Below are 15,206 nucleotides of genomic sequence, written 5' to 3' on the forward strand. Positions count from 1 at the left end.
TATTTTTAATAATTATATAATATAAAATAATAATAAAAGCTATTTAATATTTATATAATATTTATTTTATAATAAATATATTAAAAAATATATTAAATTATATTTTTTTATATAATAGCTATTTATACCTTAATGTTATAATATAAAGGTTATTAATATTAAACTTTTAAAAAAATTAATTATTATATAAATTTTTACCTTTTAGATTTTTTTTAATTTATTTAAATATATATATTATATTTTATATAAAAATTATTATTAAAATAAAGGTATTATTACTTTTATTTTAATTATTTAATTTAAATATAAAAAATATATATTAATTAACCTATTTTATTTTAAAATATTAAAAATAACCCTTTTTATAACTATTATAAACCTTTATCTTTTACTTTTTTATTTTTTTATTAACTTTAACTTTAATCTTTTACTTTAATTATATATTTAAACTTTTTATAAAATTTATTATTAAAGTAACTTTAAAACTATTTATATTATTATTAATTATAACATTTAAAAAGTTTTATAATTTATAAAAAGATTAATAAAATAAGCTTTAAGCTATAAAGTATAACTTATTTATATAAAATTAAAGATTAATTAAAATAAATATTATTAATATAATTTTAAGCTTTAATTATATAATTTATTATTAATTAAAGTTATATTTTATATTAATAATATTTTTATAATTATTATAATAATTTATTATTATATATTAAAAATAGCTATTATAATATTAATTATAATATAATTAATAAGGGCTATAATAAAGCTAATAAAGTTTAAAGATATAAGTTTTATTAAATATAAAGATTAACTTTAAAAGGTTAAAGGATAAGTTAATTAAAGTTACCTAATTAGCTTTAATAATAAGGTAAAATTAAAAATAATTTATAGGTTATTTTTATTAATGCTTTAAAGGTAAGCATTTTTAATAGTAAATTTAAAGCATTTAAATAGTAATAAGGGCGGATAAAAGTAAGTAATATAGATATTATAGTAGTAGGAGTAAAGTTAATGTAGAAAAAACTAGGTTAAATTGAAGTTCTACTTATATTAAGTTAAAAAAAGTAATTATTGCACCTAAAAGGGGGTTAAGATGACTTTGGTTCGGTTAGATTCAGATAGGCCCAATATGGCAGTTGTTCCACTTGCATATATGGTAGCGCTATTAATGTTGTTCGAGTTTTTCGAGTGTATGCGGTACAGAGTAAGTACATACAGACGCACCTATCAATGCACAGACCGCAAGCTCACCCAGAGGCGCCGGGCCAATAGGAGCCGGCTCTTGGCAGCAGCTGGGAGGCTACCAAAAAAACGGAATCATCATTCCCATTGGAGCTTGTCGGCAGAGAGCAGCTCCTCCTCTATCACTGCCTCCAGAAGCTGAGATATCCCACCACAATTATTAATCTCCACACCCCACCAGCACCAGCTTCTACTGCGCCGCACCGCTCGACGATATGTCGCGCAATTCGATGGACGAGTACCTGGCGAGGATGCGGTCCATCGTCCGCCAGAACAGCCGCGGCGGCTTCCCTGGAGGTCGTCCGCCCCCGGGATCTGCCACGGCGCTCGCCGGCGTCTTCTTCCTCGTTGGGGGTGCCGTCCTGCTCCAGAACTCTCTCTTCAACGTCGATGGTGGGCACAGGGCAATCAAGTACAAGAGAATAAGCGGTGTGAGCAAGGAGATCTACAATGAAGGTGCGTCCGACGCCTCCGAGAGATAGCCGGCGTGGGCGTTATCTACAATATCCATATTGACTCGACTGTTGATCAGGAACCCATATCATGATCCCCTGGTTTGAAACTCCCATAACGTACGATGTCCGTGCGAAGCCGAGGAATGTGTCGTCCCTCACAGGCACCAAAGACTTGCAGATGGTTAACATCACATGTCGTGTGCTCTCCCGACCCGAGATCAGCGCACTCCCACAGATATACAGGACTCTGGGACAGGACTACGATGAACGTGTGCTGCCCTCCATCGTCAATGAGGTCTTGAAGAGCGTGGTCGCCCAGTTTAATGCTAGTCAGTTGATTACGCAACGTGAGATGGTCGCTAAGCTAGTGCGAGAGAATCTCTCGAGGCGAGCTGCACGATTCAACATCCTCCTAGATGACGTATCTTTAACGGTAAGATTTCCTACATAACCCTGCCCTGGGTTTCTCGGTACTAGTACTAAGAGGCCTGGTAGCATCTCGCTTTTTCCCCCGAATTCACGGCTGCTGTCGAGGCGAAGCAAGTAGCACAGCAAGAAGCGCAAAGGGCGGCCTTCGTTGTGGATAAAGCTAGACAAGAGAAGCAAGCCATGGTCGTCAAGGCACAGGGTGAGGCAAGATCAGCAGAACTCATTGGCGAGGCCATCAAGAAGAGCAAGACGTACGTGGAGCTGAAGAAGATCGAGAACGCGAGGGCTATTGCTACTCAACTTCAAGAGGCGGGTGGCAGGAACAAGCTGTTGCTAGACTCGGAGGGGTTGGGCTTGAATGTGTTCAGTGGTAACGATGACCAGAACAAGAAATGAGCAAACACATAAATGACGAACGAAAAGGTGACCGCTTTAAAGGGAGGAAAATCTCCACTGTATGTCTAGAACCTATTCATAATCAATGTACATTATCTGCCATGGAAGGCTTTTGTGCGAGCACTTCCTGGCCATACCCAGTTTTGGACAATGAGGCTGCCAAGAACGTGAAAACCTCATCTGTCCTTAATCATGGCAGATTTTAGAAGTAAGGCTCGTTCTCTGTACTATATACTGAGTAATGTGCAATGATATATTTCCACGATGTTACGATGTTACGTGCGCGCACCATACACGCACCATAACCTGTAGGACGTCGAGGTAGTCTAGGCAGCGCTCGGCAGCGGCTCTAAAAAAGCCCCGCCTCGGGAACCACCCCGCCATCAAGCCTGCCCCCCCAGGTTTGCCTGTCTCACCCGAGCTTTATCAGCAAACCGCGAGGTAGCTCAGCATACCTACCTAGATAGCTTCATCCATTTCCCGCCTTCCTCTCCGAAAGCTACTGCATTTAAGCATCGAAACGCATCAGTGACCCCCAGGCCTCTTCTCAGCATTGAAGCGACCAAACCGCCACCACCACCATAACGATTCGTCGTAGTGTTGTCAAGAGAAAACAGCCGTCAAGATGATGATCAAGTACGTTGACCGCGCGCCTTGCCCCGCCATCCTCCCGAAGCCGCATACATCGCCTACAGTTTAACCGCATATGTGGATTTCTGGGGAAGCAGACAGACTGCCAACATATTCACTTCCCTGTCTCTGTCTCTCTGTCTGTCTATAAGTCTGCTGACAACTAGCACCTTACAGAGTGCGAACCCTGACGGGGAAACTCATCGAGTTCGACGTCGAGCCCACAGACACAGTTTGTCTCTCTCCTCGTGCTTCATACCCCTGAACTCAACTTCGGCCAGGGAAATGGTGCGAAGCGTAGACTTTGGCAAGTCGCACATGGAGGCTAATGTTATGACCGCCACCTGTCACAGATCGAGGATGTGAAAAAGCGTGTCGAAGAAAAGGAGGGCATCCTGCCCGCGCAACAGCGACTGATCTACCTAGGCAAGCAAATGTGAGTGCTTTTCTGAGATTCCCTCCGATTTTTCCCCTCTGCCTTTTCTTTTATTTCCTCCTCCAGACTACTTGTCCGTCTGGACGTTATATCGCATAGTTCTGCTACTCTCATGGGATTGGAAGACCGCCTTTCCAGCGCCGCTGCGCTACCTCGCCCCATGCATAAACAAGGCCACGCCCTAACAATTTATGATTCTCTAGGCATGATGATGTAAAGCTAGGAGAAGGCGGCGTAGTAGCAGACGCGACTCTCCATCTAGTCCTGACGCTACGAGGAGGTGTCTATTAGATACTGAGGCTGCATCTAATATATTCACCCACCCCCCAACACTTTCACGCAAACCTCTCCTCAGATACCCAGCAAATAGCTCGGCGAGGGACAACATGGGATATATGTGTGACCGAAGCGGCATTATGTTGTGCCCTTATTCAGCTGATGATAGATGGCTTTGCCTATGTATGTATTATTATGATACATACATACGATCACCCGGTTGAAGGCGAGAAGGGAGAGACGATTCGAAGAGAGAGAGAGAGAGATCAAGCCCTAGATAGAGTAAGAGTTATACGAAACATGATAGAACGCTGAATGGCAACACATGACCCAATTCCACCCCGCCCATGTCCCTTTTCTTGACCTCATTTTCCTGAATCCTTCGCTCACATAACTCAAAGAGGAATTAGAGAATCACATTTAGATAGGAGGCAGGACACAATGCACTAGGTCAAATTACGAGCAACATATCGAAACCCAGATAGCGAGCTCGTTACCCAGACACGTTAGACTCTTATCTAGGAGTAACGTAATATGAGACCATCATTCTCTTAGCTTTCAAAAGGGTTCCGTTTATTGTGTTTATTACGTTTCATATTATCTAGCTGCTGTTGTATCTAATCTAGTCATAGTATGATATAGCTAGTTCTAAGGTACAAAGACCTGGGAGCAAAAATAATTATATTTGACGGCTTTCGGATTGAATGCCGAGTTCACCTTGAATCAACAGAATGCCAAACCCATCTAATCCCAAACATGGCGCCAAAAGCTTTGCGCAAAACACGTTTCGTCAAGAGCCATGGGTTGTGACAGTCCAACAATAAGGCGGTATGCCACTGGGGAGTATACTAGTATAGAGGTATAGTGAGTCAAAGTCTTATGACACTTTTTGGATAACAGATCTTAGATATCTTAGTTAAGATATTAAGGACGCGAAACCTTGGGTTTTGGTTTCATGAAGACGTCAACCGCCTTTCTTTTGCGAGGAAGCACAGGCCCTGGACCAGGAGAGGAAGAACTAGGGGTAGGTTTAGGCGGGGGGCTAGCTGGTCCAAGAGGCTCTTTCTGAATCTGTGCTGTTTTTGGTTTCGTGTGGGCTTCGGTACGAACCCTTGATATTGAGGAGGCTGCAGCTGAAGAACCCATCTTGCGTGCAAAAACGCTCCCTCTTGCAGCGCTAGGACTTAGGCGTGAGGATGCTGAGGACTCACCCCCGTAGCTTGGCTCGGGCTGTTCAATCATGGACTCGAGATCGTCTACCTCAAGACCAACCGGACCATCATCAACATCAATATCTAGGTCATCAAGATCATCATCTGAGATGTAGGACCCGCCCTTCTGTGAACCCATCTCCTTTGCTCTCTGCAGTCGTGCCTCGCGGTCCTCGATTTCACGCTGCTTCGGGTCTAGCTGGCGCCGACTCATTGGTGGTCGGATACCTGTCAATGGCCTGGCCTTGGTGACTTTTTCCTGTACCATACCAGTCGGTGCTCGGGCAATCTGACCTGGCCTCACACGTACGGAACCACCGGCTGAGGTATTGAGTCGATTTCTGGTAGATATTTCCTTCGCTTCACGCATGGCACGTTTCAGCAAGCTTTTGGGGGTATTCACCTTTGTCCTGGAACCACCCGTAAAGCGAAGTTCACTCTGATCGGGGCCGGCACGCCTGCCCTTGGCGCGAATACCCACCTGTGGCTTGACATCTCGAGGCAGTCGAGGAAGTTTTCTACTGTCGTAATTCACCACCTGGCAAGTTGAGCGGTCTTTCTCTTCCTTGAGTCCCTTGTATGCTTTCTTGAGAAGCTCCTTGGCGGCTTCTTTAGCTTTGGCGTCCTCGTGTTGATACTTGGCGTAGATCTTGTGCCATGACCTTGGGTTTTTGGGTACAAATGCTTCACGTGCCGACAAGACAGGAAAGTCGCGTGCTATCAAGCGTTTCCAGAGCTCGGCTGTATCCTCCTCTAATTGTGGAGAGTTTTTTTCGATCTCGCGGAGTTGAGCAGGGCTATCAATCTTCAATAGGATCGGGCGCGCGATATGAAATGGCATCGTGCCTATGTCGCGAATGTCTGTCCCATCCATAAAGTCAGTATAAATGTAGAATGAAAAGGGTCAAATATTAAGGCGTGGAGTTGGGCAAACATATATACTAACTCTTGATATTTCGGACGCACACTGCGGTGCACAACTCAACTAAAGATTTAACAGCCATTGTGTTTCTTGGCCTTGATGTTGGGCGGAGGTAAGATGCAACAACCGGCTCTGTTTGTTAGAAACGAGAAACGAAGATCTGGTATTTTTAAGTGGTCTCGTCCAGAGTCCGAGATTATAGCGCATCCGAAGTTGATTTATACAAGGCTGCTGAATGACCTCAACCCGGATGGTCTAGAGCAATAATGGAACGGGTTGTTGAATGGGAGATGCTGTCGAGAAATTCAATGGGCCGGGGAAAGACAACCATCGAGTCAAAGGGCTTATTGTTAGTTAATACATTTGAACGGGGTGTTTGATGCAGTGTCTCGCCCATTGTTCCGGACAATCAGTCACAAGGAAGTCGAGGTTGAAGGGAAAAGAGGTCCGTGGCTGGACTCGGGAGCGGGAGTGTGAGTGTGGGATAAGCGCCAATAGCTTACCTACATATGTACCTACGTACGTACCTACCTACGAGGTACCTATCTACATACCCCTGCTTTATCTGGAGGTCGGTATATCAACCAGCATCTAATAGGTTCAATAGATTTACCTCTAACGTTAATCACTTTTTAGCTTTACGGATATATGGCTTCTTTTTGTAACGTGAATTCTGGTTGATTTAATTACCTAATCTGGGCATTCGATGGACCAGGCAAGTTTTGTGCACATTTGCCTGCAAATACCTACCTAACCTTAGGTAGTCTATGTAAACTATGTCGAGTCATCCATCCATCATCCCAGCCTACTTAGACATTCCAGCCTCACTCACGGACTACACGCATGCCATTGCACATTTTTTTTGTGGACATCCAAGATTCTGCAGCCCCTCAATCATGGTATTTCCCAATTCCTGTAACGCCAGCAACCTATACGCCTTCCGCCCAAGAGATGCCCATTCCCAAGCAGATGAACAAATTTGTACAAGAACGTTCCGCCGTCTAATTAAGACACATCCCTGTCCAGAGAGACTAAAGACCCAAACCCTATGCAGCTGCAGCAACTGGACGTGATGAGGAAGCTATCGCAGGCTGAGGCTCTGTAACCGTCTCGTCCGCCTGCTGTGCTGCCATCTCACCGCCGGCTTCCTTTTCAGCCCACGCACCCCAGAGTCCACGCTTTCCACGTACTCGGATTGCACCACCTAAGCCTCCTTCCTTTTGCTCAACTTTGATGGCATCTTTGGTGGCCAGAACCAAGCATTCGAAGAACATCTTGGTAGCATCGGCTTTTGTGGCGCGTTTTTCAGGGAGCAGGTCCTGGAAAACCACCGTCTTCTTGCGTTTCTCCTCATTTGTAGCAGCCTCAGCTCCAAATAGTTCTCTAAGGACATGTACAGCATGCTTGGTGCCCAGAGACACTGGTCCACTGTCGGCTGGGTGCACAAGAGGCGCGACAGTCTCGTCAAACGCAGGATTCATGCTCTCGTCGCGTGGCTGGTGGATATCGTCGTCATTGTTGGCTAGAACTCCGTCATCTGCAGGTATTTCTAGGATTGTGCCATCCGGGGCGACACTACGATCACCAAAACCTGTGTCTGGCATGGCAAGCATATCTTCGTCTTCTCCTATTTCAAGGCGGGGTGATTTAGAATTGCCCTGTTCCTCTTCGCTGCCTAGATCAGCAACACCGCTGTCACGCTTCCGCTTCAAGTCATTTGCCGGCCTAATAGCGTCTAGAGTCAACATGTCGCGCAGCTCGTGTGCCCAGGCCTTTGTGCGACCACTGCCCAAGATGTTCGTGACAAAGTTTCCGCTATTCTTGAGTTCAACTAGGGCAAGCAGGTACGGGTCTCGAGAGATGAAACTAGGGGCCTTCAGTATGTTGTCATGGTTCTGCTGTTGCTCTTTTATATGTGCGCTGGTCAATTGAGTTGCAGGATCAAGACCAAAGAGCTTGCGCTTCTTCGATTTCTTCTGTGGTTGGGGCTCGGGCTCCTCGGGCTCATATCCAGGCTCATATATGCTGGTGTTGTTTAGACGTGTCCACTCTTCCACATCTCTAGCCATGTTCTCATCTATATCCGAGAGTGGTGATTCCGAAATGCGTGCGCGATCCATATGAGGGACACCGCCCATTTCGGGCATAGCAGACTGGTCACCGATGTCGAAATGAAGATCGTCATCCATTTGGACATCCCCATCAGCGTCTGCAATCCGAACCCCATCGTTACCAAAATCTAATTCCATTGTTTGCTCCACATCGGCACCTTTGGCACGGGGTGCAATATCGAGCTCGCTGAAGATATCGTCCTCAACAGATCGGGCAGCCGGGGCGTCTCGGCCCATTTCAATGCTTTTGTCCATACGTGGCATCTCATCAATATCCATCCCAAAGTCTAACTCGAGATCCAAGTCATCCATAGGTGCCAGGGCAAGCTCGTCTTCGTCCAAATTGTCCTCATGCAAAAACTGGCTGTTGTTAAAATCCTCTTGCAGGTTAATATCGCGGTTGCTAGGCCTTCCCCGCGCGCGTGTATTCGAGCTGGCGGGTGTGGGGTTGACGTCTTCCATCTGACTTAGTAGCCAGTTTGCATCAGGCGGTGGTAGGATATTGAGGTTGTCAGCAGGCGTGATTGTATCTGGTAGCATCAGTGCTTCTCGATTGGGCATGTTGAGGTTCTCGGGGATATCGTTGTTTCCCGTGGCACGGAATGCCTGGAATGTAGGAGTCAGTGGGAGTAGGTTAGCAGGTAGAGAGTAAAACAAACCATCTTAATTTTCAGTAAAGCCTCATTACAATCGTCTAGGAGGTAACGAGCTTTTCGACTATACATCCTTACAACACCTAGCAGGAGCTGGCCACTTAGTCGTAACGCCAGTGGTGCCTGGTTAGGCCGGATAATGGCGTCTACACTGTTGGGCAAGTTGGACTGCAAGACGTGCGTCTTGGATAATTTGTGCATGTTCGCTGAGAGCCAGACACGGGCCAAAGGCCCGCTCCTCTGGAGCAATTCCTCCGAGTAGAACATGGCGACAGCAGCAGGGACAAACAGCAAGCAAGTTAGCGATAGAGATGTGATGCTATACAGCCAGGCGGCTAGCGAGCGCGTCGACAATGATAATTGATAAGTGTAATACAAGTGCTGTACTAAACTGGACAAACGCGATCATGCGCAAGTATGACACGCCGTGAAGCGACCTGGAGATGGGTGCGGGTGCGAAACGAGGTGGGCGTAAACAGAGCGGCGCGCGTTGTTTTGGGGGGGCCCGCAGAACGGCGCGTTGGATAGGCGGCGCCTCCAGCAAAGAAAGGAAAGCGCTGCTGCGCGTGATGATAGCGAGCAGTAGCGAAGCCGAATGCGAAAGCACTTCTAGCGAAAGCACGAGCGGAGGCGGGCGCACGATGGCGAGCGGTGTCGTCGTGGTGAATTTGGCGGTGGTGGTGGGAGGGAGACGTAGAGGCAGGAATTAGCAGGAATTACTGAGGTGGAGGGGGGTGGCAGCTGGAAATGACCCAAGGCCGTCGTTTTTGATGAGCAACAGCCGGCCAACCCTGTTCTCGTCTCATGCTAAAATGTCCAAAAAACGAAGAGGCTGGGGACAAGCTGCGTTGGGCTATGTGGGGACGTCGAAGGCAAGATCCGTGCGTCTTATTGGCTGATACAGCGCCAAGCTCTGTGGCTGGTGGTGGCAATACTACTCAAAACAGAATAACACAGTTTCATTAAACGCATTAAGAAAGCACTAGGATGCCTACCTTGACTAGGTAGGTGCTCTAGTACAGATAGACAGTTACAGCCGTTGAGCAGCCAACCAGGGCAGAGACCAGGGCTTCTACAGATATAAAGGGTGCTGCATGGTACAGGAGGTGACAGTACCCATCTGTACCTACCTCTACACAGTACCTACATTAGGTAGGTACCTAGGTAGTCTGCGGCACAATGACAGACGGCATGCTTCCAGTTAATACCTATGGTCGTCATCAGGCGGTAGAATTGACTAGGTACCTTAGGTAGTTACAACCTATGGTTATAACTTGCAACATTAAGCTAACCATGATAATAAATATCTTCATAACAAGATACTCGCCAATAGCGTAGGAAACAATATTCTACCTAGGTCTAGCTATATTTGAACTGTCGATTTGCTTTTATATCAGAGATCATTTTCCAGCTCTGCAGCATAGGTAGGTATATACATGCTGTCGCCGGACGTACAAGCCGGTCTAGGCAAGTCAAGCAATGATATTACATAGTAAAGCAAATGTGAGTATCTGGGTGAGACTCGCTTTCGTAAGTAGGTATACAAGCACTCTCCAAGCACCAGTGATTTAGCCCCAGCGCTTGTTTCATTTTGTCTTACATTACCTATGCGAAGCTAGCTGGGTAAGTACTAGATTGGGTCGCGCTCTGCCGTATTAGGCATAATACATCCTCACGTCCTATGTAAGTAAGTACATGTACTGCAAGTAAGTAAGTCGGTACCTACGTTACTACGTATCATTTTAGTCTACCTATATATATGCGCCAAAGATCCACTTCTTTTTTAGACAGATCCGCGATTGAAGGCCAAACGAGCAACATCATCTTAACAACCTCACAGCATGTAAATTATTCTTTCGACATTACCTATACATTTGTCCCTGAACGAACACGACAACAGCCCACGTAGTCGGGTCTGCAATAAGTTCCCCTTCGCAGCGGCTCTTTTTGACGCAAGACCACATTCTTTCCAAGGATGAATTCGTCTTAGTAACAGCCTTCAGTTCTCCATATCGAATCTCCCCATGTCGATGCTTATTGCTGTAGCACATCCATTTTGATCGTCCTATTAAGATGCCATGGCCGTGGCGCGATCGCGAAACGGAAGGCGAGACGCTTCTTCCATTATCAGTCCCCGCCATCAACGGCGTAGATCGCGATTATGACTTCACTAGCAACGGAGCTATCGATCGCTCGAGATCTCCATCTCGCCCTGGCCATGTCCGAACGACTTCAACCCAGTCGCGGGTGCGTTTACCCATAACGGAAGCCGTTTCTCAAAAACTTGTCGTGAAATTGAATAACTGACTGAAAAATCCGTGCTAGTCGGTAGCCGATGGATACGCCGCAATGACCCCCGCCGAGACAGCTACACGCTTACGAACTTCGTTAACACATGGACTCGCCCCAGGAGAAGCACTTTCTCGATTGCGTGACTTTGGCCCTAACGAGATCATACACGATGAACCAGATCCCCTGTGGCTCCGCTTTCTCATGCAGTTCCGAGAGCCGCTCATCTTGCTCCTCCTTGTCTCGGCATTTCTATCCATCTTCGTTGGGAATATGGACGATGCAGTCAGTATTACTGTCGCGGTAACAATTGTCGTTACGGTAGGGTTTGTGCAAGAATACCGTTCAGAAAAGTCAATAGAAGCCCTTAATCACTTAATACCAAATCATGCTCATTTGGTCCGCGCACAAAGCTCCAAGGTTCCTCCCAACGCGAGAAGCTCGACATGGCCACCTGTCGGGGATGGACAAGACAGTGGTGATGACACCGAAACGCCAGGAGAAGAACAGATGGAAGCGACATCATCGAAAGTGATGGCCGCCCAGTTGGTACCTGGAGATTTGGTTCTGTTCACTACTGGCGATCGTATACCAGCCGATATTCGAATAACGAAAGCAGTTGACCTGACAATTGATGAGTCGAACCTTACCGGAGAAAACGAGCCTTCGAAGATGACAGCGGACACAAGATCTCGCCATACCTATTCACCGTCGATTCCTGACTCGAATGAGTTACGTCACCCGAGTCCTTCGGTTCTTTCTCCTTTATACCAGAGCGAATCGAAGAAGGATGCGCGCAATCAGGGTGTAAACAACATCGCATACATGGGAACGCTTGTCAGATCTGGCCACGGACAAGGCATTGTGTTTGCAACGGGTGGTGAAACTCATTTTGGTACGATTGCCGCGAGTGTGTCCGGTACTGAGAGCCCGCGTTCACCTCTCCAACTGAATATGGATCAGTTGGGGAAACAATTGAGCCAAATATCGTTTGGAATTATTGCGCTTATCTCACTGGTTGGTTTATTGCAAGGGAAAAAGCTCCTCGACCTTTTCACTATCTCCATTTCCCTGGCTGTAGCTGCCATTCCTGAAGGACTCCCTATCATTGTGACTGTCACCCTAGCACTCGGCGTTCACCGGATGGCTAAGCACAATGCCATTGTTCGAAAGATGCCGAGTGTTGAAACGCTGGGCTCTGTCAACGTGGTTTGTTCCGACAAGACAGGAACATTGACCATGAATCACATGACAACTACGCAAATGTGGTATTTTGGGTCAAGAGGGCCATTGGATGTCGATTCTGATGACGTAGCAACCGAAACAACCCCGGATGTTGCGGCGTTACAAATACTCCGTATTGGTAACATAGCTAATAATGCGCGCCTAGCTCATAGCACACAATCTATACTTCCTGACACCCAGAGGAAAGATTTCACGTCTTATACGCGATGGGTAGGACAGCCGACAGATATCGCTATACTTGATCTTCTCGACAGGTACAAAGAGCACGATGTGAGGGAGTCTATTGGACCGCGGACCGCGGAAATGCCATTTAGCTCTGAGCGCAAGTGGATGGGCGTTATAATTGGAGCGCAACCTGGAAACAGCGAGAAGGAATACGCTTACATGAAGGGGGCAATCGATAAGGTCTTAGATGCCTGCGATTCATATCTTACACCAGACGGCCGTGAAGTTGTTATGGATTCTCAACGACGCCAAGAAGCCATTCAGGCAGCGGAGACCATGGCGGAGAAGGGGCTACGTGTTTTAGCTTTTGCAAGCGGTCCTATCAATAGGTCAACACGCAGCAGGGGCGGACCAGGTCCAGTCTCCAGAAGCAGTACACCCGTTGTTCGAGATGGAAATCAGAACCCATCCCCGTCTCACGACGAGGAATTATATCGAGGTCTAGTTTTCGCCGGCCTAGTGGGCATGAGTGACCCTCCAAGGCCAGGTGTGGCCCGCTCGATTCGAAAGCTCATGCGTGGTGGTGTTAAGGTCATTATGATCACGGGTGATTCGCCCACTACCGCACGAGCTATAGGGAAACAGCTTGGCATGCATATCGCGACATCTCGGGAACAAACAACAAACCAGACAGCCATAAAACCCGTGATCACGGGCGACGAGGTAGATAACATGACTGACGACGAACTAGGGGCGGCAATGCAAGCAACAACCATCTTTGCACGTACGAACCCGGACCACAAGTTAAAGATTATCCGTGCACTGCAGGCGCGAGGCGATATTGTGGCCATGACTGGCGATGGTGTAAATGATGCGCCTGCGTTAAAACGAGCGGATATCGGCATATCTATGGGAATGCATGGCACTGACGTCGCCAAAGAAGCATCTGACATGATTCTTACAGATGATGACTTTTCTACCATCTTGCATGCCATTGAGGAGGGTAAAGGCATCTTTAATAACATACAGAACTTTATAACATTTCAATTGAGCACGAGCGTGGCGAGCCTTACACTTGTGTTACTCTGCACTTGCCTGGGATTCAAGACGCCCCTGAATGCCATGCAGATTCTCTGGATCAGTAGGTGTTCTATTCTAAGATCAATACCCAATTCCTCGCTAACCCATCGTAGATATCATAATGGATGGCCCCCCAGCTCAATCTCTCGGTGTAGAGAAGGTTGACCCTGATGTTATGTCCCGTCCGCCTCGCTCACGTAGCGAGCCGGTACTGACTCGATCATTAATTACACGTGTTCTAACGTCTGCCGCAATCATCATGACAGGCACGATGCTCGTTTATTATCACGAGATGTTGGCGGACGGTGAAGTTACGCGACGTGATACAACCATGACCTTTACCTGTTTTGTACTTTTCGACATGTTCAACGCACTTTCATGCCGGTCAGAGAGCAAGTCCATCTTCCGGGGCGAGGTCGGCATGTTTTCCAATAAGCTCTTTAACTGGGCCGTGGCATTGAGTCTAGCGGGCCAATTGCTCGTTATCTATTTCCCTTGGCTCCAAGAGGTCTTCCAGACAGAGGCCCTCAGTCTTATCGATCTCGTACGCTTGGTAGCATTAGCAAGCTCGGTGTTTTGGGCAGATGAAGCTAGGAAATGGTACAGGTACGGGCGGAAACGGCTCGGCGGCGGCTACAGTCTTGCAGTATAGAAAGCAAGCTACTCGCTTTTCCCTTGATCTTGTATGTTGTTACATGGATTGGAGTCAAAAGAATATCCCAGCATGTATTTTTGATACTGTCTCTATACTTACTGTACAAGTTATTCACCATTCAGCCGCTCCATTGGGTCTCCACCGGCGTTGGGGTCGTCTGAGGTCGGATCGAGAGGCGAAAATACATATAGACAGATAAATATACGTACATGTACCAGTTCAACGTAAATATATAAGCGCATGCGTTACGTAAGTACTGATTCTATGCCATCGGTGTCCATGGGGTATTATCACAAGAGCAGGCCACCCTGCTCAGAATTGAAGCTATCCACAATATAACAATCTGTTATGGCTGCCAAGTTCCATATAAATCCATTCGATTCCCTCCTTCAGACCTTAGCAGCTTAGCCTTGACTCTATACTTAAACAATTGGTACGGACTCTGCTGACCTCCAAAGCTCGTTAATTTTGTATCGACCAAGCGAAATCTTTATAACGTCACTTTCAACATGACGTGCATGCCTTGTATCCATTAGAAATCCCTCTACACGAACGTTACACCTGACGCCGCAGGCTATTCCCACGGGCGTACGAAGGTTTTCAATGTGTGTGTAACACGCACGATCACGAATTAAGCCGAGGCATGTAGCTGATGGATGAAGCCACAAGACTACAATCCGGATATTTGAACAGCTGACAACATATCGAGATTTAGATAAGGTGGCTGGCTGTCTGAACCGTAAGTATGTTCAGGGCTCCATCAATATTGACATGTATGAATCGAGAGAAGCCTGAACTTGACCATACTCTATCTAGCCGGGTAATATCTACAAGGATTTCACGATCCGCCTAGTTTCCCCTGCTCTCGAGTCCTCAAAGCATGAGAAGGAGGAGATCATAAAAGCTTGATAAAACTCGTCCTCGCTACTTTCGCGTTGCGTTAATTGTGTATATGTATATCCTATCAGAATATCTTGAATGTTTGTTATTATAATATAGCTA

At 46.5% G+C, this 15,206-nt stretch overlaps 4 protein-coding genes across 4 annotated transcripts; 2 read left to right on the plus strand and 2 right to left on the minus strand.

Annotated features, from left to right (window-relative positions):
• Positions 1–1,186: 1,186 nt before the first annotated feature.
• On the plus strand, positions 1,187–2,837 carry F5B22DRAFT_630759 (band 7 family-domain-containing protein). Its single transcript, XM_047976571.1, has 3 exons — positions 1,187–1,707; positions 1,784–2,139; positions 2,202–2,837. Exons 1-3 carry the CDS (start codon positions 1,467–1,469, stop codon positions 2,529–2,531), a joined length of 927 nt encoding a protein of 308 aa, XP_047824937.1. The 5' UTR covers positions 1,187–1,466; the 3' UTR covers positions 2,532–2,837.
• Positions 2,838–4,404: 1,567 nt separating this feature from the next.
• On the minus strand, positions 4,405–6,236 carry F5B22DRAFT_575842 (RNA polymerase II transcription factor SIII subunit A-domain-containing protein). The gene is made up of 2 exons (XM_047973202.1): positions 6,031–6,236; positions 4,405–5,945 (listed from the first exon to the last, which is right to left on the minus strand). Exons 1-2 carry the CDS (start codon positions 6,086–6,088, stop codon positions 4,798–4,800), a joined length of 1,206 nt encoding a protein of 401 aa, XP_047824938.1. The 5' UTR covers positions 6,089–6,236; the 3' UTR covers positions 4,405–4,797.
• Positions 6,237–6,648: 412 nt separating this feature from the next.
• On the minus strand, positions 6,649–9,531 carry F5B22DRAFT_630766 (Rec8 like protein-domain-containing protein). Its single transcript, XM_047976572.1, has 2 exons — positions 8,777–9,531; positions 6,649–8,723 (listed from the first exon to the last, which is right to left on the minus strand). The coding sequence occupies exons 1-2, from the start codon at positions 9,035–9,037 to the stop codon at positions 7,053–7,055; spliced, it is 1,932 nt and encodes a 643-aa protein (XP_047824939.1). The 5' UTR covers positions 9,038–9,531; the 3' UTR covers positions 6,649–7,052.
• Positions 9,532–10,574: 1,043 nt separating this feature from the next.
• Positions 10,575–14,427, plus strand: F5B22DRAFT_630768 (calcium-transporting ATPase). Its single transcript, XM_047976573.1, has 3 exons — positions 10,575–11,017; positions 11,096–13,610; positions 13,663–14,427. The coding sequence occupies exons 1-3, from the start codon at positions 10,844–10,846 to the stop codon at positions 14,199–14,201; spliced, it is 3,228 nt and encodes a 1,075-aa protein (XP_047824940.1). The 5' UTR covers positions 10,575–10,843; the 3' UTR covers positions 14,202–14,427.
• Positions 14,428–15,206: the final 779 nt, after the last annotated feature.

Source organism: Xylaria bambusicola (assembly GCF_022495145.1).
Source record: "Xylaria bambusicola strain CBS 139988 unplaced genomic scaffold F5B22scaffold_92, whole genome shotgun sequence".
Classification (NCBI taxonomy): domain Eukaryota; kingdom Fungi; phylum Ascomycota; class Sordariomycetes; order Xylariales; family Xylariaceae; genus Xylaria; species Xylaria bambusicola.